A 24,775-nucleotide genomic window follows, 5' to 3' on the forward strand; every position below is an offset into this window, starting at 1 on the left:
CAGGAAATGTCGCAAGCGGTTCTGAACAGATGGCCAGAGCACACAGGAAGGGTGGTACGGTGAAGTTGGCTAAGATCGACAAGGGTTGGGGAAGAACGGGACTTTCCACACTAGTCAGCAGACAGGAGGGGCCATCGGGGCTTTGCAGCAGATGTTCAGGAAGTCACGTAAACCGAACACTCTACATACACACATATGGTAGAGAAGTGTATAAAAACGGGCTGAAAAGAGGAACCAACCGTTCCTAGTCCAGCGGCGATGAAAAAGAGACAACACGAAGGAGCAGATTGCAACGGACCGCACTTCAGAACCACGGGGGAGCTCGGACTTCACACCGCTAAGAAAGGACTGGATCCCACCGCCTCAGCTCCGGTTCTTTATTCGACCGTCGGTCCCGTCTCAACCCAACAATTTCAAACTCTGCAACAAGACTTGGAGGAAGGACAAAGATCCCTAAGGGACAAGGAACTGGGTTCTGCAAAAGGATTCGGACCCGTTCTGCTTTGTTTCCTTTCTAAGGAGGACTTTTCCACACAAGGCAAAGGCCTCGACCAAGGATGCTAGAAACTCCTGTTGCCAAAAGATCCACCATCGTCTGGGTATGAGTTGAATCTGCTTCCTAAAATTCCACCTTAGAACGTGCGACATAAGATAGGGAAAAGAGACAGGGTAGTATGATTGTACATGTAAATTTTATTACACTGTTTTTGAATTATATACAATTGATTGTTGATTTGTATGTCGCATATCCCTGCTTAAGCGTGCTTAATAAATTCATACTATAAAATTCTAATGAGGTTGGTGGACATTGGAATTAATCGAGTCATTTGACTATTTTTCAGTTCTTTTAATTAAGGTAAAACTAATGTACATGATTCCAGAAATTAGGAGGCTTCATAATTTCCTTTGGTGAGTGTAAATAATGACCCTGGGACTTATATCCAAGTCACTAAATCTAATCTAGCCGGTTCCAAGAGCGAGTTATAATTTAGAAAGTGAGCTACCGTTAACAGAAGTGGTTATTGGAATTATGCAGCTGCAAAGGCTACTCAGCTGATTGTTTCTTAACTGCAAAGGGTCGTAACTTCTGGATTGGAGGTAGTTAGAGCTAGACGAATCGCTTTCGCCACCAGTTTAAACAGATTATCTCTCATAAAGCACTTTTAGGGTAATACCCGGGTCTCAGAGATTTTCCGGACCTGTTAGACGGAGAACTGGTCAGTAGTCAGCCCAAGGGAGTTGTGATGAAGAGGGCGGGGCTGGCTACTGCGCGATAACAGACACCATCATTTCCCAGATGAACATGTTCATCTGTCTCTATGTTAATGTCAAGGTAATATAAGTATATTTATAAATATAAATACATTTATATTACCTGGGAATGACGTCGAGCTTCGCATTGCAGAGAACTGCAAACACTGAGACAAGCTAGTTAGATTGAAAGAGGGCTAAGCTAGACAGCTACATGGATAGTTAAGCCAGCTAAATAGAAACAGCTTTATTCATGTCCCAATGGGCATTTAATTTTACAGCAAGACACAATAAAAACAACAACCTCAAGTCCTGTCATATGTTAAAAGTGTGTTAACAGCTTTCAATGCTCACCCATACTGAATAGTGCATATATACTGGGATCAATGGTGTGAAAAGCAGTGTTTAACTGTCAGGATGGGGTATTTTAGTTTATGCCAGTTTAAGCACCAGGTTATTGTGGCTGACTCAATAAACAGGGGTGGATACTAAATCTCAGATGTAATAAGGATGGAACATAACAATTATCAAAAGCTGGCGTCTAATATGAGTCAGTGGGAAAGGGCAAAATTAATGTCAAACTTAATTGTTTAAAATGAACAATAACCGCTCAATGTTTTAGTAAAAGACAAACTCTAACAACACGTTCTTTTATTTATGTTGTCCATTTAATGGTCCAATTAAAACATCCTCAAACCAGACAACAGTTCAGCTCTTGGTGAATGAAAATAAAACTTTTCTGTGCTGCCTAGTCACCGTTTCAAATTCCTGGTTGCCACGGTAAGGAGAAATTATGATACATTTGGCAGAGCTGATGTTTATTTTTATAAAAATAAACATTAGCTACTCCCCGGAGAACTGACGCTCCCCCCCCCCCCCCCAACAATGAATGTGTGGATGCCAAGAAAGATTCGTGTCACCATAGTGATGAGTTTGCCATTTTAAAAGGATGAAAAGACAAAAACAAGAAGAAAGGAAAAACAAGATAAGTACATGCGTTTCCCATGGCTCATCTATCCATTAATGAATCATGAACCTTTGTTGGGAAGACATGTGTAAGTTCCAAGTCGATCAGATAACTTAGTTTGAACTTGGGAGAGTGCTTAAAAAAATCTGTGTTAAACTTTGTTTTATTTTATAAAAGCACACTAAAGAACCCTGAGGTGATCAAGCTTTATAGACCAAATGGAGAAATTTGAGGTTATAGCAGGTTTCACCACATTATAACATTTAAATAATATCAAATTTCATAGTCGTGAGTATGACAGTCATTTGTTCACACAGAATGATTGTCAATATACAGTACGTGTGTGTGTATTCGTCTCATCTGCCTATACCTCCATGATGACATCAGTCCAGGACAGACAGCGTCCCCTGCAGAAGCTGACCTCCACGTTGTCAAGCCAACAGTTTCCCTTGGTGATGTTCCGAACCTCGACGTAGCGCCTGCACTCCGCCCCAGGCTCACCTGGTGGAAACAGAGATGAGGACGAGAACAGCGGAGAAGGAGACACAGAGAGACGAGGAAACGCAGCAAAAGCACAGAATCATGTAGTTTCTGCATAGAAAGAAGAAACAGAGGGATGATATGAGAAGAAGGAAGAGCAGAGAGCACAGTGACATTGCCTTGCCCTCACAGCATGTGACATTTCTTCCGCAGGGAGACAGATTAAAGCCCCAGTGTAGGCTAAGTAAAGTAATCTCTCACTAATTGGGGACTGCAGCACTCGGTTTTTACCCTTTCAGAAAATGAAGAATGGAGCATTCACGTCCACTGAAGTGCTTTGGAGGCCATCACCATTAAGGCTGTTTCAATATGTGCTTGTCAGAACAGTTTGCTTCACATTAGCATCATCTGCTTTGTTCTGTGTCGCAATCCATATAAACTCCCAAAGAGTTGAAAGATGAGACGGAGCATTAGACGTGCCGATTAAGAGACAGATTAACATGACAATGAAAGCATCAGGAAGAGAATGATCCACGTGTCCAGACACAGCGCTGACTTCCTGCATGTTGCACTGACCTGGGAACTGTTTTCTGCAGACTGGACAGCAGTTGCCTGGTTCCTCCACTTTCACTTCCCCCTGAGAAGGAGATGATGATTACTTTAGCATAGTTTTCAAATTGTCTACTGAAGATTTGATTTTATTTTTTACAGTGTAACTTTTAAAAACTGCAAATTGAGGTCAATCCAGTGGGCCACGGAACCACAGGAAGACCAATATTCCGTATCATAAATGTTGAAGTCATAGAATATTATTAGGCCTGTCACAAAAATCAATATATCAAATAATCACATGATAAATTAAAACAAACTCAATAATTTCCATTGACATGATTTATCATTTATGTCTTTTTTGTCTCTTTCTAGCAAAAACTGTATGGTAAAAGTCTCGAGTTTTATGCTTTAGTCTCAACTAGCCCTTATTTTGAAGGACAATTTTGTTAACAAAGACTTCAAAATTCATTTGATTTGTTTTGTTCATTTGTATTGTATATTTAAAAAGTCTTGCAGTTCCAATGTTAGATGTTCATTAGAATTTAAAATGTAGTGATCTGTCAGCATGTGCTCTTGCATTATTATTTTGCCATTACCATCATATTACTTAAATATAGTCTCAAAACAAAAATATTTTCATTTATCGCAATAACTTCTGGAACAATTTATCCAGAAATTTGTTATCGTGACAGGCCTAAATATCATGCAGCTACATACAAATAAATAGATATATTAAAAGCAAAATGTGGGAGACACTGATGTTGGAATTGGGTTTTTTTTATGTTGTATGCATATTTAATAATAATCAGAAGGGTAAAGAAAATCCAGTTGATAGAATAGGATTCATCAAGGCTTCAACAAACGTCCCATTATTTGTTCTGTTCAGAGTGACAGTACCACATTTGGACCACATCACTGATGTCAATTACTTTGGAAGTTATTTGTATTTTCTATTTTTAATTAATAGGATGAAAGCTTTACCTAACTTCCCTCCAATCTGTTAATAATTTTTCATTTGATCAATTTTAGATCATTTTATTCAAATCTATAACTCTACCACCAACTTAAAAAAAAGCCTACTTTAGGTTTTTCTTAGTTGTGTCTTAAACGTAATCATCTCATCAAAATTAAAGTAATAAAAATATTGAGCCTCTGCTTGTATTTTAGAGAACTATCGTCATACAACATTGGTTTTCTTCTTGCGGCAACAGCATACTGTACGTGTTTGGATGTTTTGATGTCAGCGTTCTTCCTGTTGTGGGATTTTTCAACCATAATTTCAGTCCCATGTGTCTTAGATGTTTTAGTGGACTGAAAACTGTTGAAGACTTTGCCTGATTTGGAAAGGTGAACTTGTTGACCTTCAGCTAGGAAGATCCCAGAGATTCCCTCTGCTTGCATAAGTTTGTATCTGAGTGTTCAGTGTTTTCTCAAACTTTCCAAACATATTAGATTATATTTCATTAGTTTGGTTGGATTAGATTAACTGTTCATTTTTGATCCGTTGTAAAGTCAGGGTGCATGGCTGTCTGTTTCTGTGTGAGGCAGACAGTAGCTGCATTTCCATTACAAATGTGCGCAAAGTGAAAAAACACAATTTCACAATTGCTATGTTTCCATCAAGAAACGCAATTAGAATCACACAGGAAGAAGTTGTGCACATGATAAGTCATTAAAAAACATGCTGTACCATCATCCTCCTACAACTACTTCCTGTAATCATCTGGTTGTTGATCATGTGACTCGTATGATGTGAAAAAAGTACTTCTGTTAACATTTTTAAAAAACAACCAATGTCGATATGGCCAAATTACATGTTTTTGTTCAAAATGAAGTAATTTTAATACTTCTAAACATGGATTGGAACCTAAAATAATGGAAATTGTCAGTTTTTGACAACTTCATCCAAACTTTTTATCAAAGAAAGAAGTTTTTTCAAAAGCAGCTCATTTCCATTATGAGAATTTATTTTCAAAATGTCAACCGCAGTTACTGTTGAATGAACAAAGCTGGTAGAATATTTCCATAGTCAAATGCCCAATTGGTCTTGGGTCACACTACACAAAAGATTTTTTTAAAAATTGTTGACTTTTCTCAGAAAAATTCTAGGACATATCTTAGAATTACAAGACAATATTGTTTTCATCTTTTTCTAAGCTGGGGCCAATAGCAGGACAGTTATGTTAGAGAAACCAGGGTAGAAAATGGCAAAAGGGACAAAAACAAGACACAAATGAGGAGACTAAAAATAGTCCGGAGGAGACAGGGCTGTAGGAACACGCAGGAGGGAGTGTGAAGGAATGACACTGCAAAGGAGAAGATATGCAGGACAGTCACCATGCAGACAATGAAATGTGTGGTGCTGTGTGATACCCAGGGCTGACAAAAGCTGCTGAGGAAGTCTAAGAGTAGACTTTGGCATTGTGGCTGCCACATCCCAAAGTCACCTCAGCATCCTTCACTGCTCTGTGGCACCTAAAAATACACATACATCCAAAAACCCTTTTATCCTGTCGCTGTGCTACAAGACCACTTCAGGTTCTGGAGTTTTTAATATGGGAAAATGTGGGGAAAAATGGAATAATAGTAGAGTCTAAGCTGGGGCCAATAGCAGGACAGTATTTATGTAAAATACTTACAATGCCAGTCATGACTTTACATGGACTCATCATTATTCACTTTTGGCCTTCATAAAAATGCATTGGAGCTGTTCCTTTTCATGGGTTAAAGGTTTATGCAACACATAATGTCTTGTTAAGACAAGAATAATATGATAAACATTAATGCAAATTTTCAGTAAATAATATGTTCATAATCTTAGAGCCATAAACAGTTTCACCAATATGGGCAACCAAGCATGCATCATCAACAGATTGTAAACAAAGCAGTTTACCTTCTGTTTGATTTAACAAGCTACAGCTCTTTCAACCACTTACTAACTAACAATGAGACTGATGCAACAAAAGAACAAAGTTAAGAACTTCGTACGGTGGCTCCCTTCCAGGCCAGAGCAGATAGGAAAGAATGTATCTGCTTTTCAACGCTCCAGTCAGGCCAAAATAAAATCAGCTGCTGGATTTCCCAAACAAAACACTTCACATTCTTCTCTGCCTGCTTGTTTGTTGTTTCTTTGTTCAGTTGACAAGATGGTCAGTGCAGTTGATAATGGTACCTTACACAAAGAAGAAGGAATATTAAAAAGAAATGGAGAGTATCTCCAAATTCTGTATGTCTACCACAAATTGCCAAGTAGCAAGATAAAACTTGGATAGAATAGGATGTTCCGCTAAGGCAATGATCCCAAACACACATCAGCACTGGCTTTGGAACATTAACACACTGGAATGGCCTTAACTATATTGAAAATGTGTGCAATTAGTTCTTTTAGCTTCTGGATTTCAACAAAAGAATTTGTAGTTTTTCTGCATCTTGCTAAGAAACATTTAAATATTAAAGTATCCAAATATTCTTTAGGTTGTATGTTTACATTTGAGTCTTTTGACCTTCTATTTTGAAAACTCATCGAATGCGTTTGTTGTATAATCATCCGTGTCTGGATCTAACGGATAACAAAGAGTCGGTTGTTTGAGAGGAAAACCTCCTGACAGGTTTTCTCACCAGCTTTGACAACACGTTCAGTAAACTACCCAGAACAAGGAGCTCAAAGCTGACTCATAAATCACTGCATGCTGACAGAAAGCAGTGTTGAGACGGAAACCAGCAGGCATTAAATGACCTTTCCGTACCGACTGAGGTGTAACTTCACGGAGGCATAGCTCAGAGAAAACAGGAAGGAATTTGAGAGTGTCAGATGGAATCATTGCATTGACCCATTTACTTTCATCACCGCCTACGTACAGCAACCATGAGCTAAAAATACCTATTCAGGTCACAGTGTCAAGAATGAGACAGCAGATTTTGCCTGCTGTGGCTTATTTTGAACTTGCTCTCCAAGGGGAAATTTTTTTATGAGGCCTGAGAAGTTACATTTTCTCCTCGTTTCATCTCAACTTCCAGCTAGGTGTGCAATGACAAATTTGATTCTGTTGAGGTTGATATACCATGTTGTAGCCTAACACGTGCACCATGGTTATATTTTACCAAGCTAATGCTTCAGTGTTTTAGCATTAGCGCAGTATTTTGCTAAATACTGTGTGCTTTAGTGTTAGCAGAACTAATGTTTATGATCAGTATTTAAGGGTTAGCACAACTAACTTTTTAGCTAGCTGTCCCATGTTGCTCCTGAGTATTTTTGAGCACAGCTAGCTGCTAAAGCTCTACACTGTGTTTGTATAGTGCTTTAGCCTTAGTGTTAGCGGGACAAAGGTTTATTATTAGTGCTTTAGAGTTAGCGCAACTAACTTTTAGCTAGCTGTCCCATGTTGGTTGGGACATTGTTGTGGGAAATTTGATGTAATGTTTGATTCTGGCCTGACTCACAGTGTCATAGTGTATCTGACAAAAAACTGAACAAGCTAAGACAAATCTAGCATCAAATGATAACATTAATAGCTCTGTTAAAGAAGTGGAGTTTATCTGGAGTAAACCAATACAAAATAATTGCTCAAAAAAGAATTTGAGTTTTTTTGTTTTTTTTTAAAGACTAAGTAACAGGGAAGAAAATCTAACTATATTGTCACTGATACAAGACAATCAGTTCCAGTTCCTGGTGGGATGATCGTCATTGTTGGATAGGAGAATAAAACTGTATTTAATCAAATACAGGTTGAATTAGCCTGAAACTGAACTAATCTTATGAAGTAAAGACGGTGCTTTACAGCAACCGAGACAGTAAGGAAAACCGTTAAGTCTGGTATTGATCTGCTTCAGCCAGTGAATCTTAGAGAACATCTTCCTTCCCTTTCAGGGGAGACGGGTCATTTTAGCCAATTTAGCCATTTTAGCCATGCAGTTCTTTAGTTACTCTAAAGAACTGCAAATTCATCTGAATGCCATTACTCAAAGCATTTTATCCTCAATAACAAAACAGAGGTCGCCATGACAGCGCTTTCTTTAACTGCTGAGTCATCAAACTTCCTGACTAATCTCGACTCGCACCACCTGCTGTTAGTGTAGTCTGTGATTTTTTTGTCAGCTGCTCTCTAACTGTAATGACAACCAGTTGTTATAAAATCATGGCCTGTTTTGGGTGTGTTGATCCTTAACAAGAAAATCATGTTTACTGTTCAACACCCAAGCATTCTGCATTAAATTTACATCAACATGAATTAGTTCTGCTTCATTTATCATATTTTGTCTGAAATAGAGTGAAAGTCCATATATACATCAGAGCATCTTTAGCAGATTAGCGCATAGATTATGCCATTGCGACGGCTTTATTCTCTGCTGTTGTCTTTGCCCATATAAAAAGTACTTTATAATGGCTGAATTACTAAAACATCTGCTCTCGTTTACAGTTTTGAATAATTTCCTAGTCTTAAAGCAAAAACGAGCCTGAAATTCTGAGACGCAACTTGATTTTTGCTTGATTTTACCTCCCATTCCCAGTTGGGAAAAACCTGCAGTAGTTGTGGTCAGTTGGTGGGGGCGAGTTGGCTTCAAAATCTGTCAGTGTGAGATGCACTGTCATGGTTCCTGCGTGATTTAGATTTAGAACAAGACTTTATTGTAGAAAAATGTTGGAACAAAATATCCGCTGCTGTGGGGTAAAACAGAGACCACAGCCTGGTGAGTGACATTCAGCTCAGTGAATGGCAGCATGTAGTTTGCTATTTCACTGCTGTTTGAGCCAATTAGTGTTCAAATATATATAAATGATCTAGTATTGACAAATTATTCATGTTGTTTCTGCTCCATTATGACTGAATGGTTTCAGTAAGGTTGTTGAAAGGATGTTTTTTGAAATATTTGGCATAAGACCAGTGTTGTACCTGATATAAAGGAAAATCTAAGGTTCTAACTGTGAACATTTTGGAGAAACAATATTAGCATTGGCAGCACATTATCTGGTTATGTAAATCTTTTATTCATTTCTGGCTCTCACCTCTTCGCAGGAAAGTGGAGGACACCTCGCCTGACACAGCGTCCTCCCGTTCACACAGCTGCATGAAAGACAGCCGTCTTCCCACTCTGATCCCGCCTGCCTCACACATACACACACACGCAAACGCACACACAGCAAAAAACACACACATTATTACATTCACTAGTAAAATCTACGTTTTTATATGACATTTTTATAAGGATAGAAAACAAACAACATTTCTGCCACTCATGGTTAATGTTTGTGTGGAGTCATTAATTATCAAAAAACAGTGTGAAAATCATAACAGAAGTATGACCCTGAACATAACTTGCAAAACCTAATACTGTGGATTGGCCTACTTAACATCTATTGGAGCCTGGAGTCTTTTGTGGCCGTCCGGTTGAGGCGTTTGATTTTCTCAGACGGTGAAGCGGCCTTGAATTTCCTGACAAAACGATTTTCTAAGGCTGTTTCATGTAAATAGGAATCTACAAAATTCATTCTCATTCCCAAACGCAGCTTTTCTGCTTTCATTTTTCTGGAGCCCACTTTTTTCATTCTAACCACCGTCAATGAAAATAAAGAGTTCTATATTTAACTCGTGTTATTCAACTTTACAAACATAACAAAGGGCTGTGGTTCAGTAGATCCCTGAGGGATTTTGTAAGACATTTAATAGCACTGACCTGACATTTTTTGAAAAGACAAAACAGACCCATAATATTATAATATAATAAGTTCTTTACCACTTTTAGCATTTTTTTCTGCTATTTTATAGCACACTCAAGTAACTATGTTACCTTCAGCTTTTTATAGCAAATAAAAATAACTTGACTTCGCAATTAGATGCCTTGAAATTGGCCTCAGCGGGAATCTCTTGTTTTATCTGACACTCCATCAGCATGAAACACAACAATGCTCCTCCATTGTGTTGTTTACAGTCGTTCTTATGAGTGTATAAACTTGGCACATGATGAATTCAGCAGATGTGTGTTTACTAATGTGCTGCTGCGGCTTGTGAGATAAAAAAAAAAAAATAACGATGGCGCTCCTTCACCTCCTCGCAGCGCTCCTACTGCCATCTGCAGGAATCCACCACTCCTGGTCATAAACAACCAATTAGCACATTGACCATACACTAGCATGATTGACTGCACTAAGAAACCTCCTTATTTCACAGAATATGTGTCTCATACTACACTGTCACCACATGGTGATAGTTTTAACAAATGTGTAAAAAGAAAAACAACAACAACATTGTTTCTAAAAGTTCCATACACCATGAGAAACTGATCCAGTTTTATGGATTATGTTAAATCTAATCAGGTCTTAATAGAATAATCAAATTCACTTCAATACAAACCAGTTATATACTCAAAATCAGAGCCAGTTCCATTCATTTCAATCTGGTCAATAAAACAGTGGTCAATAAAAATTAAAAAAAACTTCATAAGGACATGAGTCAACCCTATGTGACAGAAAGACAGACTGAAAGACAGAAAGCACAGAGGGAAAGAATCAGAGAGAAATAAAGCTGACTTGTGAGAAAAGAGAGAGGGGAAAAAAAGAAGAAAGACTGATCAAGGTGAGGGTAGCAGAACTCTTGTCAGTGTGTGATTAATTCAGCGACGCTCTAATATCCCTTCCTTCATGAATAATTTCTGGCAGGCTTGCCCGGTTGCGGCCGGAGAACAGGCTTTCCAAGGGGCCCCGCTGCATAATGGATGAGGCTGCAGGGACGGAGAGGCCTTGTGGTGTAATGTGGCCCCTGAGCCTGATCGCTCATCTTCCAATAGGCTCTTCTTCTGCTTCATGAGAAAACGCCACAATGTGGCCGAAATGCACACACTGCACAGTCACACTGTTAAAACGGGAACAAGCTGCCAGCTTCACTGGCCATCAGGCCTTCACTGGTCTGGTTACCTCCAGTGTGAGCACAGATAGGGGTGGGGGCGCGTGTGTATGTGTGTGCGTGCGGTGCGGGGGTGTAGGCGGCCGTGTGTGGGGGTGTGTGTACCTCTCGCAGGACGCCCTGGTCGTGGCAGGGGCAGAGGGCGGGGATGACGCAGGCGCCCGCCGGGTTTCGGTACAGCCCCTCCAGACACACGCAGCCCCCGGCCGAGCGGCTGCAGCTGGCAGGGGGTGCGGAGTAAATGTCTCTGCAGCTCCTCTCACACAGTGGGGCTTCCTCCTCCTCCGGGTGGCTCCGCCTCCACCGCTCCCCGTTGGGACACGCTGCACAGGGTGACAGGGAGGAAAAGGGAGGTGAAGTAAAATCCCCCCAGCTGTTCCACTTCTGGATGCATCTCTACCAGCTTTGGACATGGAGAGACTGAAATCGTTGTGTTCTTTTTTCTAAAAAGCTCAAACAGAGAGATGGATAAGATCAGCTTCACATGTAAGTATCAGCTGATCACCCAAAATTTGGGACATTGGGGCAGATTTATTGAACCCCCAGTTTTTAAGCCTTGCTTCCAATTCTGAGTTAGATTTCAGTCTGGCCTTTGACTGAGCCAGTATTCGGCTACAGCCATGTCTGCATGTTTAGCTGCATGTTTGCTGGAAGATGAAACGCCACCAAGTCTCAGGTCAAGATATTTTTCCAGGGTTTTTGCCTGTTGGAACAAACAATTATCACATGATAAATTAAAACGAGCTCAATAATTTCCATTTGCACGATTTATCATTGTTTTTGTTTCTCTCTCCCTTTCTACCAAAAACTGAAAGATAAAACTCTTCAGTCTGCTGCTTTGGTCTCAACTAACCCTTTTTTTAAACTGATCCATTGAACTCTACAGTAGTGTGCACAAAGTCTTTTTATACTGTGGGAGGAAGCCGGAGCACCCGGAGAGAACCCATTAATGCACATGGAGAATGGAGAATTTGAGGCAAATGATTAATCATGACGGATGTCGGAAGTGTATATTTCAGGAGGCTGGGGATTAAAACAGGGATTTTAATAGTTAAATATTAAGTTTAGATTGACAATAGTAAATTAAAACCATTAATTTAAGTAGGTTTCTTTATCATTCTATCAGGTTTAAAATTTTGAATCATACTTGACTTAAAAATATCTTAAAAGTAAATTAAATGTCACTTACAGACATTTGCTGCTGCTGTTGTTGTAAAATGTGACAAGAAATTTTGCGTGCTTGGAGAAGAGCTACAAAGAAATAATTTTGGTTTAATAATTTTACACGTTAGCATAAATATAGAATAAAGAACGATCCCAAAGAAATGATGCTGCCGCTCAATATTTGATGGGTTGTAAACAACCCACTCGAACACATTTGTTCTGTATGGTGCGGAAATGTAAGTAATAGACAGAATACAATGTCTCCCAGCTTTTTCTGTGTAATTGAGAGCTTGACACCAACAGCAGCCCACATTGCTGAAAGCAGGGAAGGAGATAAATGAGTCCATTTCTATGCTCCCCTGTAAACTGGTTATGAGTCTGTTGGTTTTTCACTTTTCTTGTATTTTGACTATTAAACAAACTGGCAAACAAATGTTTATATCTGTTTTTAAAAGAACAGTAGTCTTCTCTGTCAAAACATTCTCTCAGAGGCACCAGAACCATGTGATTCACCAAAGAAGGTAATTTCACAAGCTATTCCTGGACAACAAGAAGCAGCCTGTATGGCATGTGTCATACAAGTGACAGGGAAGCACTTGATGAATCATCAGCCCTGTTAGACAAACAGTCTTTCAGCAGTTTCAGTCAGAGTTCGTCAGAATACAATCTTTTCTAATTGTTGTTAACAAAAATGCCATGGTTGTGTTTTGCAATGTCTTGCCGCTTCTGTCTTTGTCTTGAGTGTGGTCCATGCATTTATTTGCTTTTGCAAAGGAAGTGGCTGACAGTGAACAATGAGACCAATTCTAATTTTGATTGCCAGTGAACCAACGGCCCAAAGTATTTATGAGTTTTGACCAGAGGGACAGAGGAGAAGGCTTTAAGCATGAGAGTGTTTTCCTTATCACAGTTTTGAAAACGTGCCATAACATGACTGGAACCCCTTTGAAGTTAGATTAGTAGGTTTGTTGGAGATGAACCAAACCTTTGAACAATGAAAACAGAATAGGCAAAATGAAATTAGTTAACAGAGCCAAAGGTGATACTTTTTTCTCTCTCTTTTTACTATGAAAATAGCCTTGTGCAATGTTTTGACATATTTTTTTTATGTGATCAACACTGCAAATATTGACTTGCTGCATTAACTCATTCTAACTGTCATTAAAAGCTTTTGTTACTCATAATATGATTGCAATTGTATTTCTGTATGTGATGACAACATCTGACATACACACATGAAAACCAGAGGGCAGCAGATCATGTAAAAATATAATATTTGTGTCATTCTCAATACTTTTGGCCATGACTGTAGTGACCATCTGTTGAACATCACTCCTCTGAGCTCTGTTCACTCACCACAGTCAGGAGCTACGCAGGCCGCACTCCTGATGTTCAGTCCATCACACGGGGCTCCGCCGTACAGGCTGGGCTGCAGAACCCGTCTGGTGGAGCTTTGCTGGCCGGTACCACAGCTGGCCGAGCACGGACTCCATGGCGACCAGCTGGACCACTGGCAGGCCACTGGACGAGGGCAGAGCAAGGCGGGTCAGAACAACTTCACGCAGTATGTTTAGGTCATATATTGACAAATATTTAAACGCAAGATGAAGCAGTTGATCTACAGATTTCCTCCATATTTGTTGAAACTTTCCGCATATCGTGACATTATGGTATGTGACAGAAAATCTGTGAAAAAAAAAATCCAAGCTCCTCTGCGTTCACCCAGTACTAATGAGAAACAACCAATCAGAGTGCAGGAGGCGGTACTTAACACTGTCAATCATGCTTGTCTATGCGCTGATCATCCCTCCCCTGTTCTCTGCTTTGCTACAGCTTCTTCTAGATCAGGGGGGCCCAAAGTTGGTCCTGGAGGGCCGGCATCCAGCATGTTTTAGTTCTCTCCCTGGTTTAACGCAGCTGGATCCAATGATGGCTTGTCAGAAGGCCTAAGAAGAAAACATGCTGAAAAGGTTTTTACTACCACCAGGGAGAGAACTAAAACATGCAGGATGCCGGCCCTCCAGGACCGACTTTGGGCCTCCCTGTTCTAGACAGAGTCTGGCATGAATGCTAAATCAAGTTAGCATAGCCTGTGATGACGGCAGATAAAATGTTTCCCTGGTGGGTTGTTTCTGCCATTAGCATATTTAGCAGCACGTCCATTAATATAATTGACAGCACTAAGCCCCTTCTCCTGGCTCTGATTGGCTGTTTCTGACCAGGAGCGGTGAATTTATTCAGATGGCTATGGCAGCTCAGGGAGGAGGTGGAGGAGATCCCTCTTTTAACAGTTTGTATACTTCATATTATACTGTTTAAACAAATTTGCAAAAAACATTTTTTTTTCTCATAAAAGTTACATATTTTGTTGTTTAGCAAACAACAAAGCCTGGATTTAATAACCCAGGGGTTTCAAAGCATCTTTAAATGCTGTCAAACCTTTCAATGTCAGTATTTAACTTTTCGCAACTGTGTCTTTAAAAACAAGTAAAAAAAATGTTTTAAAGTCCCTGAATGAGCCACGTACACCTTTAAAACCCCCAAAAGTCATGTTTTACAATTAATATAAAAATGTGCTAATTTTCTTCATCCCATCTTGTACAAGAAAAAGAGATAAAAAGAGATAAATAACCACTTTTTCTTTATGCTACTTTCCTTTTCCCTGATGTAACACTGCTGAGTCTGTCAAGGCATTCGCCTGCTGTGGATCCCTCAGCCCCCCATCCCATCACTCTGAACTTTCTTCTCCCTACCAATTCATTATCACTCCACAGACTTCTGATCCTGTCCTCATCTTCATCCTTTTTCCTCCTTAATTTTAATCCCACCAGTAAACTCGCATTGATGCAAAGTGAAACGCGTCACGGTGATCGTTCGGCACCACATCTTTATGAAGCGTGACAAACGGAGACCCTCTGCTTCACTCAGACTTTAATTTACCCGCTGCAGCAAACGAATGAAAACTGTCATCTGAGCAAATTTACTTGCATGAAAAATAAAGCTCCGGTACAATTACACTGAAAAATCTGCGGCCGCCTAAAATTAAAGTCATTCTTCAACTTCAACACCAGCTGGGAAAAACGGTGAAGTAGGAACTCAAATCAATGAAAATGTCAGGTGTTGTAGAGGAACAGGAATCATGTTTGATCCTTTCTGTCCGTTTCACGTTGCACGACTCCAGCAACTGTTTGTCATCTCTGACTTTATTGTTACGTTTCCTTCTGTTTGTTAGTCACCAAATACGATTTGCATAAAAACCAGCTGGAACAAAATGAACAGCTGGTTTTATTACACATTCTCAACAGTTACCTTCCTGCAACAAGTTAAACATAAAAGCTGTTGGACGTTACATAAATATGGGTAAAAAGTTGTTGTGGTTTTATGCCGTCCTAAAACTTCATAACATCAATAGAGCCGTCACGATCCGTTTCCAAAACCAAAACGCCAGTAATGGCTCTCATAAGCTGTGATTGATACGGCTGCAGCTCACTTATTGTGCCCAACTGTTCTAACAGCTGGCAGTAATTATCCATACAGTAAAATATCTAATCCATCATGGTGCTGAGAGTTCAGCCAGACATGGTTATTGTTTTTATTAGTGGAAAGGTTCTGGCAGCTGTTGAAGAGCTTCGCTCACCGTCGCAGCTTTCTGAGGTGCAGTTGAACGCTCCGCTTCGACAAACGCTGGAAGGAGGAGAAACTCGTCAGTGACTCGATAAACAGGAAGAGTAGATCTCACTAATTATTGCTTTTTAAAATAAAGAACACTGAAACACCACGTAAAGCATCTGTTCACACGCCGAAGACTAGAAATGATCTCAGTAAAGCCCTTAGATTTGTTTAATCTTCATAAATTAATCGAGAAGTTGGTTGTTTTTTTTGCATTTATCATAATAATAATAATCCTTGCAAGGTCTGCTCTAAGCTGCTTTTTATATTGACAGCATGTCATATTTTATTCTTATTTATCTTGACTACATTGCTACTCAGTGGTGGACGTTGTGTGTCTTGTCTCTATGCTGCTGTAACTGCAAAATAATTTCCCTGCTAGGATGAATAAAGTAATTCTACTCTATTCTATTTTATTCTATTCTATAATAAATATTGGCTGTGACTGCAGCCCTGGTCCTTAAACAAAAAAGTCAGCCTGGTAATAAGTTTGTGGTGTAAGAAAATGGTGACATAGGATGAATAGATTACATCATTTGTTTAATCAAAACTTGGAGATTTTCACAAGCGGACATAAAAGCACCACGCTCCTCAGAATCCTGGATTCTGTTCATTTTTACTCATCTTACACAATGTAAAGCAGACAGAACAATGTCAAATAAAATATAAGATCGAGGTGACTAGGTTGTATTGTAAATATAAATTGTTTCTTAAGTCACCTGGTTAAATAAAGGTTAAATATTTTTTTAAAAAAGATGTTAAAAGAGTTTACTCTTTTTCCAAGACTTTAGTCTTTTGATTATTTCATTGTTTTATTAACATCCATGCCATTATTAACAATTCATAATTGTTTCAGTAAACCATCCCTGTGTCATCTTTATGTACTCACACAAAGTGAGTCAAATGTTTGTTTGCTTTTTTAAATTTGAACAATGAAAAGATTATTTTAAAGGAACATAGTCACTTTTTAGCTATTTTAGCTGAAATAGCTAAAGCAACTAGTAGCTAAACTAGCTTAATTTTAGCAAGCTAAAATATTTTAGCTATTTTAGCTAAAGCAACTAAAGGTGACAAGACCAGCTTTTAAAGACGTGGCTGTAAAGACCCTCAGGTTAAAATCTCATTTTAGTCATTTTTTAAATAATGAGTAAAACAGCTATTTTTTAAGTTTAAATCACTATCTTTTTAAAATAAAAACATTAGTCATTAAGGTATCCTAATTTTCATTTTTTGGACCAATATCCTCAAAAGACCCTGAATTAGCATAATTTTAATCAACACCTCTGCCTGTCTCTTACCATGTGTTGCAGCGGTGCTGAATAACTGTTCCAGGCTGCAGCAGAACCTCCGTAAAGCCCTCGCCGCTCGTGTTCCAGCTTTGGTATTCAGGTGGCAAAGAGAGTGACGAACAGGGACAGTCTGCGTGAGGAACACAGGAGCCCTCATACAACACCTAGCAGAGACACAATGAGATGGTTACAGACAGCGATAGAGGAGCTGGATAAAACACACAAACACTTGGAGACAAAGGGATGTCCAGACCTGTCCAGGAGGACAAGAACAGCCGGAGGTACAGGGTACAGGTAAACACTGGGTGTGTGGCCACAGGTCCTCACATGTGAAAGGACAAGAAGCTGAACAGTTGCTGTAAACCTGCCTGGTGGGACACTCTGCAACACACAAGATGGGAAATGTCAACAGCCGGAAATAAAAACGGAGACATACAGTGAGTGTGTTTTCACTAGCCTCAGTTCAATTGGGGACCAAAACTGCAACATTTGTTACATGTTCAGCTGCTGTGGTTCACTTCCACACTGCACTGAGTCAAACGAACCAAACCCTTTGAAAAACCTGTTCACCTCCTCACCTGCGGGGGCGCTGCACCAAGACCCACTGAAGAAAACGACATCAAAACCTCTGAAGGAGACACTGAGCGCAGCTTCCTTTTTCACCAAGTGAAAACAAAAATGAACTGGCATCAGATTTTAATCCTAGGATTAAAATCTGATGCCAGTTCATTTTTATAATTTCTCTATTATCTTCAGCAGAAGAACGCAAAACATTTCTCCATTTACGCTTTAGTTACCCAGAATGCCCTGTGCTATAATCTGCTTCCTGCTATTGGAGCGGTCTCAGGTCTGCTTGGCATTCACATATACATTCAAACGGCAACAGAGTTGCTAAACTAAACAGCGGAGGTGTGAATGCCCCTTTCATGTATTTGTCTTTAACATCAAAGCAAATTTTACAGTGTCACAAGCAGAGCTGGATAATGTGCCTTGCAGAACTATTCATCATTCCTTTTCATTTAACGACCTGTGTACAGCTATACGTATGGAATTAGAAGCAACCCAAAGAAATGCATAATCTGAAAAGTGGGGTTCATTTGTACTGAACTCCTCTGAGGCAATATTTCTGGACCTTCTTTGCACATCGATAGACTTAAATTCTTGTCTGTTCTTCATTGCAAGATATTTCTAACTCAGTCAGACTGCATAGAGTGTGTCAGTGAGTATCCTGCACTTAGCTTCTCCTTCCATCTTTAACTCTGACACTGTTTCTCTGTCTCTGTCATACAATGAGGTTTTGAGTGACCAGAATTTAAAAAGTTCGACAGGTATGAAGACCTGTGCAAAGCAGTTAATAGACAATTACTTTCTGCATCTCTCTCTCTCTGTGTGTGTGTGTGTGTGTTTGCTTTACCAGGTAAGCAGCTGTTGGTGTTACAGACAGTCTGCTGTTTGAGTGGTCCAACACACGCCGCCCCACCAGGCTCTGCTTCTTGAAGGATCGTCTTGTTCCGCGTTGACACCCCTCCGCCACACGTGCTGCTGCATTCGCTCCAGGATGACCACTTGCTTAACAAACAACCTTCTGAGGGAATGAAGGAGTCGGATCGATAAACCTTTAACTCCAAAGGGAATGGAGGTGGAGTATCATGAGAGCTTGAGATTGCTGCAGACCTGGACAGGATGGCAGATTGCAGCTCTCAGTCTGGGTGGTGGCAGCACATGGGGGACCGTCCTGTGTGTCCTGGCAGCTCCGTGTCCTGGTTCTTTGTCCGGGTCCACAGGACACCGAGCAGGAGCTCCACGGGCCCCAAGGTTCATAAACTGGACAGGGAATCGTGGTGCACACCAGAGTGCCGTTCTCACACACACTGCCCACAGAGAGGGACGGGAGAGGCTGAGGACGTTTTCTTACACAGAAAATATACAAACACAACGTACGAATCTAGGTTCTTCAAATGAATTCGGTTCAGTAGTCATCTCGTTGTTACAAGTTTGACCTTTGAAGATCAAGAATCCTCGTCACAGGGAGCGGTTCTCACCAAGTGTTACATTCAATGACAAGCTCCTCTTTAGGGCTGAACTCCGCAGTCCCATTGCCTGATGGGATTCCACAGCGACACTGGCTCACCGGGACGCAGCGGCCGTCCTGCAGCAACTGGCCATCAGGACATCGACAGCCTGACGATACGGAAAAGATTGAACAGGAAAGAAAGAATCAAGAAACAATGAAGCATGTTATTGTAGCCTGATATTAAGGTAAAGTTAGCTTTGATGTTCACCTGAGTGACAGCTTCCTTGCAGACACTGCACATGCTCCCACAAGTCTGCACAGCTGCGAGGACACCGATTAGCACAGCTGTCCTGGTAGATCCGCTGCCTGTCCTCACAGCGCTCACCTGAAACACAGGTGAGGATGTTATGTTTTAGATGTTATGTTATGTTTACATACGAGTGATCATCCAGAGATCCTGATCATCCATTGGAACAAGGTTCTCTTACCATTCCAGAAAAAAAAGTAGATAAAACATATTAGTCCTATAAGTATTGAATAGCAGAAGCTATTCTGAATGCTTCTCTTGTACTTCCTTGTATTATAGTTTTTAAAAGACATCAAAATCCCTCAGATAGTTTGAATTATCCAGAGAACTTCCACTACAACATAAGCCAAATTAAATTCAGACTTGATTTGTAAGCTGCTCACGTCCTGCAATATGTACAGAAACCATCTCATGATTTAATTCTGTTCTCCCTTTTGATCAGTACATCTCTGATTAAACCTCTCGATTGAGGATTCTGTTAAAAATTAAACTAATGAGGATTGTCCCTGCTGGAGAAGAGTTGCGCCGAAGCTAACAGCTGCCTCACAGTCTGACAGAAACTGTTCACCACCAGACCTCCGTCTGCTAGCTCCAAAGCGACTCAGTGACGAACAAAACCCACCAAATGTTCTGCCTGTTGGCTAAAAGTGCTGCTCTTCATGCTGCTCCAATGTCGGACAAACCAAAAAGCAACTGGTATTACTTTATGTTGTGGTATTTATCTTTTTGCGTGGCTTAAACTTAAGCGTGCACAGTGCAGAAATGCTAATTGGGAGTAGTGGAAATGGTCCGGAGCCACCATTCATCTCCCTGAACGTTACTTCAAAGCAGACTGCTAAGCTTCTGACAGAGGCTGGTGTGTAGGATGAAGAATCTCTCAGGTTCTCCATCAGCTTTTTAGCTAATTGTAATTCCTAACAAGACAAGATTTATTTCTTCAACGCCTGTAACCAGCAAAAGACATTTTAATTTTGATCACCGTTATCAAAAACATAGTTCAAACAAAAAAAAGCTTTGCACAGTGCAAACATATATCTAGCAAATATATTCAAAATTACATGCTTGCTGTCCAGTGTTGTTCTGCAATTTTATGTTGTTTTTTGAGTAGTAGAAGCTGCTTCTAGGCATTAATACAAGCAAAAATGTGAGAACTGTTTCAAAATGGAAAAAAAAAACATTTCCATTATAAACATTAGATCCCAATAGGATGAATCCATGAGTTACAAAGACTGCACATACTGTGTAATGAACTATGAAACCACAAGGCTTATTATGCTGTGAGCTAATGTGTCGCATGGTGACTCTGCTCTGTTATTTCATTTATGACTAAACTGCTGTCATTTTGTTACAGGCCATATTGGGCTCTGTGCCTCATTTTCATGAGGGTATCCATGACAACTGCAGGATTGTCAATTTCTTCTAGAAGGCAAATATATGTAATTCAACACTTTATCAGTTTTGTTTGTTTTTTTTTTAAAAAGAGACTAAAACTCAAACTTAAAGTCAAAGGAGAGAAATGTTTACTCTGGAATATTTTAAAGATGAACAATAGTGAATAACTTAATTATTCCTTGTTGCTAAATGAGATTCAGAGGCAGAAAATGTCCCAGTCTTGTTTTAATTTTGTTACAACAGATTAAAATGAATGCTGCTTGTTAAAAACTGAATTAAAATGTCCTATCACATTAAGAACAGTAGTGATGTGGGTGCTGCTTGTAAAAGGTTTCTTTATGCAACAGAAACTTTGTAGGAGGAACTACAGATTTATAGGATTTGCACTGCAGCTGAAGTGCAGATGCTCACATTCATTCTGGTAAACTTTGATTTTCACCCAGTTTATTCAAAATCTTTCACTTTTCCTCCTCAGTGATTTCCTCCTCTAATTGCACCAATCCCAGCTGTTAACATGTTCATTTACAGTTACTAATTTTGCAGTTGAGATGTCCTTTTTTTAACCAAGGGATGCACAAGTTTCCCAGAGTTAAAATTATCCATAATACACATAATCATTATATTGCAGATGGTGTTGATTTTGGTTGTCAAAATGTCTAATTCATGTCATTGTTAATATGGCTTCTCTGTGGACAGAGTCACTGGTACTTGAGGAGTTTTCAGTGCATGACGGCGTCCTTAGTAACTCCTGGTCATCCTAACCAATGTCTTCTCCTCTGAGGTTCCCAGTTTTGGTCAAATGTTTGGAACTTGGACACTGCTGGACGTGCCAAAACAGACTGGCACATTCGAGCTGACTTTGGAATGGGTGAGTTATGGGCTAACATTACACTTCTCAAATTCCTCCGACTTCAGCATTATTGAAAGTTTAAAACTATGTAAGACCATAATCAACAACAAGACCAGACCTTTAACAGCTCAAGCCAAGAGGAAATTGAAAGGCTAGAGCTTTGGCAGAAGTTAGTTAATGGCTGCCAAAGTGTGCTTTTTCTGTGTAGCTTGCTAAATAACAGGTATCCATCAGCAATGTGTGGATTAAAGAAAATCCACAATTAATTCAAACTTGTGCACCCAATTACTGTTCTTAAAAATCTACATATTTGATTGTTGTTTCACTTAAAACAACAATGGGACAGATTCACAGTTTCAAGTTTCAGCATCAGCTGTACACTTTTCAATCTGACCAATAAGCTGCGATTAAAAGGAAACTAAACTTAAAGTAAGTTTTGATCATCTGATTTTAGAACGCAACTAGACAAATAACTGACAACAATGGAGACATAAAAAACAGCGTTCATGTCATTTTCTTAATTTTCATCTACTTTATGTTGCTGAAATGAAAAAAAAAACTTTCAAACAGTTCAAAGAAATATTTCTCCTACTTTTTGCACTTTATTCTAATGTATTAATTTCAAGTGACTGAATATTTGCTCTATATTCTTTTCCGTTCTGTGTAGTTGGTCATCACTTTAGTTTGGCAAGTTGTCATATAAATATGAAGCAAATATAGAAAAATATGCTAACATTTCTCCTGAAATACAATCAGTCACAAGCATTAGTGTCTAAACTGGCAGACACTGGGAAGTCTGGCTGGACCCTTTTTATTTTTGGACCTTTTATGGAGTCTTTAGAGAACATTTTCAGTTTGTTTGGGAACAGCAGGAATAAAGTGGCTGTACCTGGACAGAGTCCAGTGTTGCAGCTCTGGCTCTGCGTCTGCCGGCTCCTGCAGCGGGGCCCCGCCGGGGAGGCCAGGGGTCGCCTGTAGCGCTGCCTGACTCCGCCGCTGCACGGTTGTGCGCACGCTGTCCAAACACTCCACACACTCCAGTGGCACAGATCTGGAACAGCACAGCCGTTAACACAACCACCACGAACTCTGCCGGGAGTCTCATCACAGCCTCTGTGATAATCACAATAACTGCGGTGGAAGTGATGGAATGCTCGTCCTCTGCTGCAGCAACACGTGTTCGTTTTAATGGCTGTTCTCCTGACTGTTCAGACAGAGAACACATTTATATACAAGTCATGTGTTTTTTGTTTATTAGACGCATCCGGCATAAAGAAAGCCACTAATCAAGGCCGAGTCATTTTAAATACTTCAACAACAAGACGGGTGATTTTCATTCTAATAACTCAGACATAAAACTTGTTTATGTAAATTGAAGGGAAGTTGACTTTGCTGAAATATTTACACGCCAAACTCTGTTAATCTGTCTTTATCACATTGAATCACAAACATCAGTGTGTTTAGTGACCAACACAACCCAGAGAATAACTGTGAATCAGAAGCTGTGTGTTTCATCGTACGGTGTGTGTTCCTAACAGAGGTGACCGACCCTGAGCGACCTTCCCAAGGCGTGTCGTTAAGTGACGGCGCCATCAGTAACCTGGCTATACGTTTTCTTATGAAAGCAACACACCAGGTGGGTTTCATCACCACACCGACTGGATGAAATGGGCTTTTTCTGCTTGTCAGACTCTGACATGTCTCCTGAGTCTGCTGCTTTAGAAGTGAGCTCAGTGTCAGCAAAACCAAACATTCCCTCACTGTGGAGTAAAACAAACAAAAAAAATACTCTTGGAAGAATAAAATAAATTAAAAAATAAAACCACATGTGGCTGTGATGTGCGACGTCCTCCTGAATGAACGGCATCACCTCTGCAGACGGCTGCATCTGGACAGAGCCTGTCCTCCACCAGCGGCCCCGGACATCGGCTCTCCTCCTCTCTCTTGACAGGGAGACCCGAATCGATGTCCAGGCAGGCCCGGAAACGTCTCTGGACGGACGCCAGGTTGGTGCCATTGACGAGCGCCTCCAGGGACGGAGCGAGCTGCTGAGAGGCCAGGGGCGCGCAGGGAGAGCAGGGGGTCCACTGGGACCACTCACTGAGGATCACTGGAAGAGGAACGATCCGGACGGAGCACCGGGTGGGTAGATGGGAGGGGGATCGTTCAGACATTCGGTTTTCTTACCTTCACACTCTCTCATGTCACAATGTAAAGTTCCATCATGGCACAGGCTGGAAAAAACATGATGAAAAGATAATAAAAGATAAACTGATTTAGTAGGAACTGCAGGGTGATAATAGTTTTGGGTTTTTCATTATTTCGTTTTGACTTTTGTGTAATTCAGTTATTTTAGTTAGTTTTAATGGTGTTTGCCACTTTTAGATAAATATTGTTTAGTTTCACTTTAGTTTTTATTAGTTATAGTAGCAGTTTTAGTTTTTTTCATACTTTGTTTATTTTTTTTGGTGCAGAATTCAAAAAGGTCATAGGATTGTATTGTTATTATGCATACACTGATTTGGTAATTTTCAAAAAAATCTATTCAATTATTGCTAAATAAGCAACAGTCTGGTGTTTCCTCCTAACTTCTGCTGTTATGCAGATTCATGTAAGTACCATTAGTGGAAGTAAACTGCATGTGTGGGAAAAATAAATAAATTTCACAAAAAATTCAAACAGCAAGAAATTCAGAAATACAAAACAAAAAATATTATATATATAATTTCAGTATGATTTAGTTAATTTTATAAACACACAGTATAGTTTCAGTTAGTTAAAGTTTTCCCTGTTAATTCTAATTTTTATTTAGTTCAGTAAATGAAAAAATGCTTTCAGTTTTTGTTATTTCTTTAGTTTTAGTTAACTATAACAACTTTGGTACAAGGTGGTTAATGAAATCATTAGTGGTGCATATTAGGTTTCAGTCTTCGCTTCGCTCT

The 24,775-nt window shown here is 39.9% G+C and overlaps 1 protein-coding gene across 1 annotated transcript in view; it reads right to left on the reverse strand.

The window, feature by feature from the left end:
* The window catches only part of sspo (SCO-spondin), an 82,905-nt gene that overhangs the window by 4,664 nt on the left and 53,466 nt on the right, over positions 1-24,775 (reverse strand). Inside the window, exons 99-113 of the mRNA XM_032552126.1 lie at positions 24,021-24,067; positions 23,704-23,943; positions 22,723-22,884; positions 19,553-19,669; positions 19,313-19,451; positions 18,945-19,141; positions 18,685-18,855; positions 17,524-17,651; positions 17,280-17,434; positions 15,950-15,996; positions 13,669-13,833; positions 11,254-11,471; positions 9,255-9,350; positions 3,275-3,335; positions 2,589-2,719 (exon numbers count right to left, since the gene is read on the reverse strand). Of these exons, the coding sequence (XP_032408017.1) occupies positions 2,589-2,719; positions 3,275-3,335; positions 9,255-9,350; positions 11,254-11,471; positions 13,669-13,833; positions 15,950-15,996; positions 17,280-17,434; positions 17,524-17,651; positions 18,685-18,855; positions 18,945-19,141; positions 19,313-19,451; positions 19,553-19,669; positions 22,723-22,884; positions 23,704-23,943; positions 24,021-24,067 (2,074 nt within the window). The remainder of the gene's footprint in view (positions 1-2,588; positions 2,720-3,274; positions 3,336-9,254; positions 9,351-11,253; positions 11,472-13,668; positions 13,834-15,949; positions 15,997-17,279; positions 17,435-17,523; positions 17,652-18,684; positions 18,856-18,944; positions 19,142-19,312; positions 19,452-19,552; positions 19,670-22,722; positions 22,885-23,703; positions 23,944-24,020; positions 24,068-24,775) is intronic.

Source organism: Xiphophorus hellerii, chromosome 21 (assembly GCF_003331165.1).
Source record: "Xiphophorus hellerii strain 12219 chromosome 21, Xiphophorus_hellerii-4.1, whole genome shotgun sequence".
NCBI classification, from domain to species: Eukaryota; Metazoa; Chordata; class Actinopteri; order Cyprinodontiformes; family Poeciliidae; genus Xiphophorus; species Xiphophorus hellerii.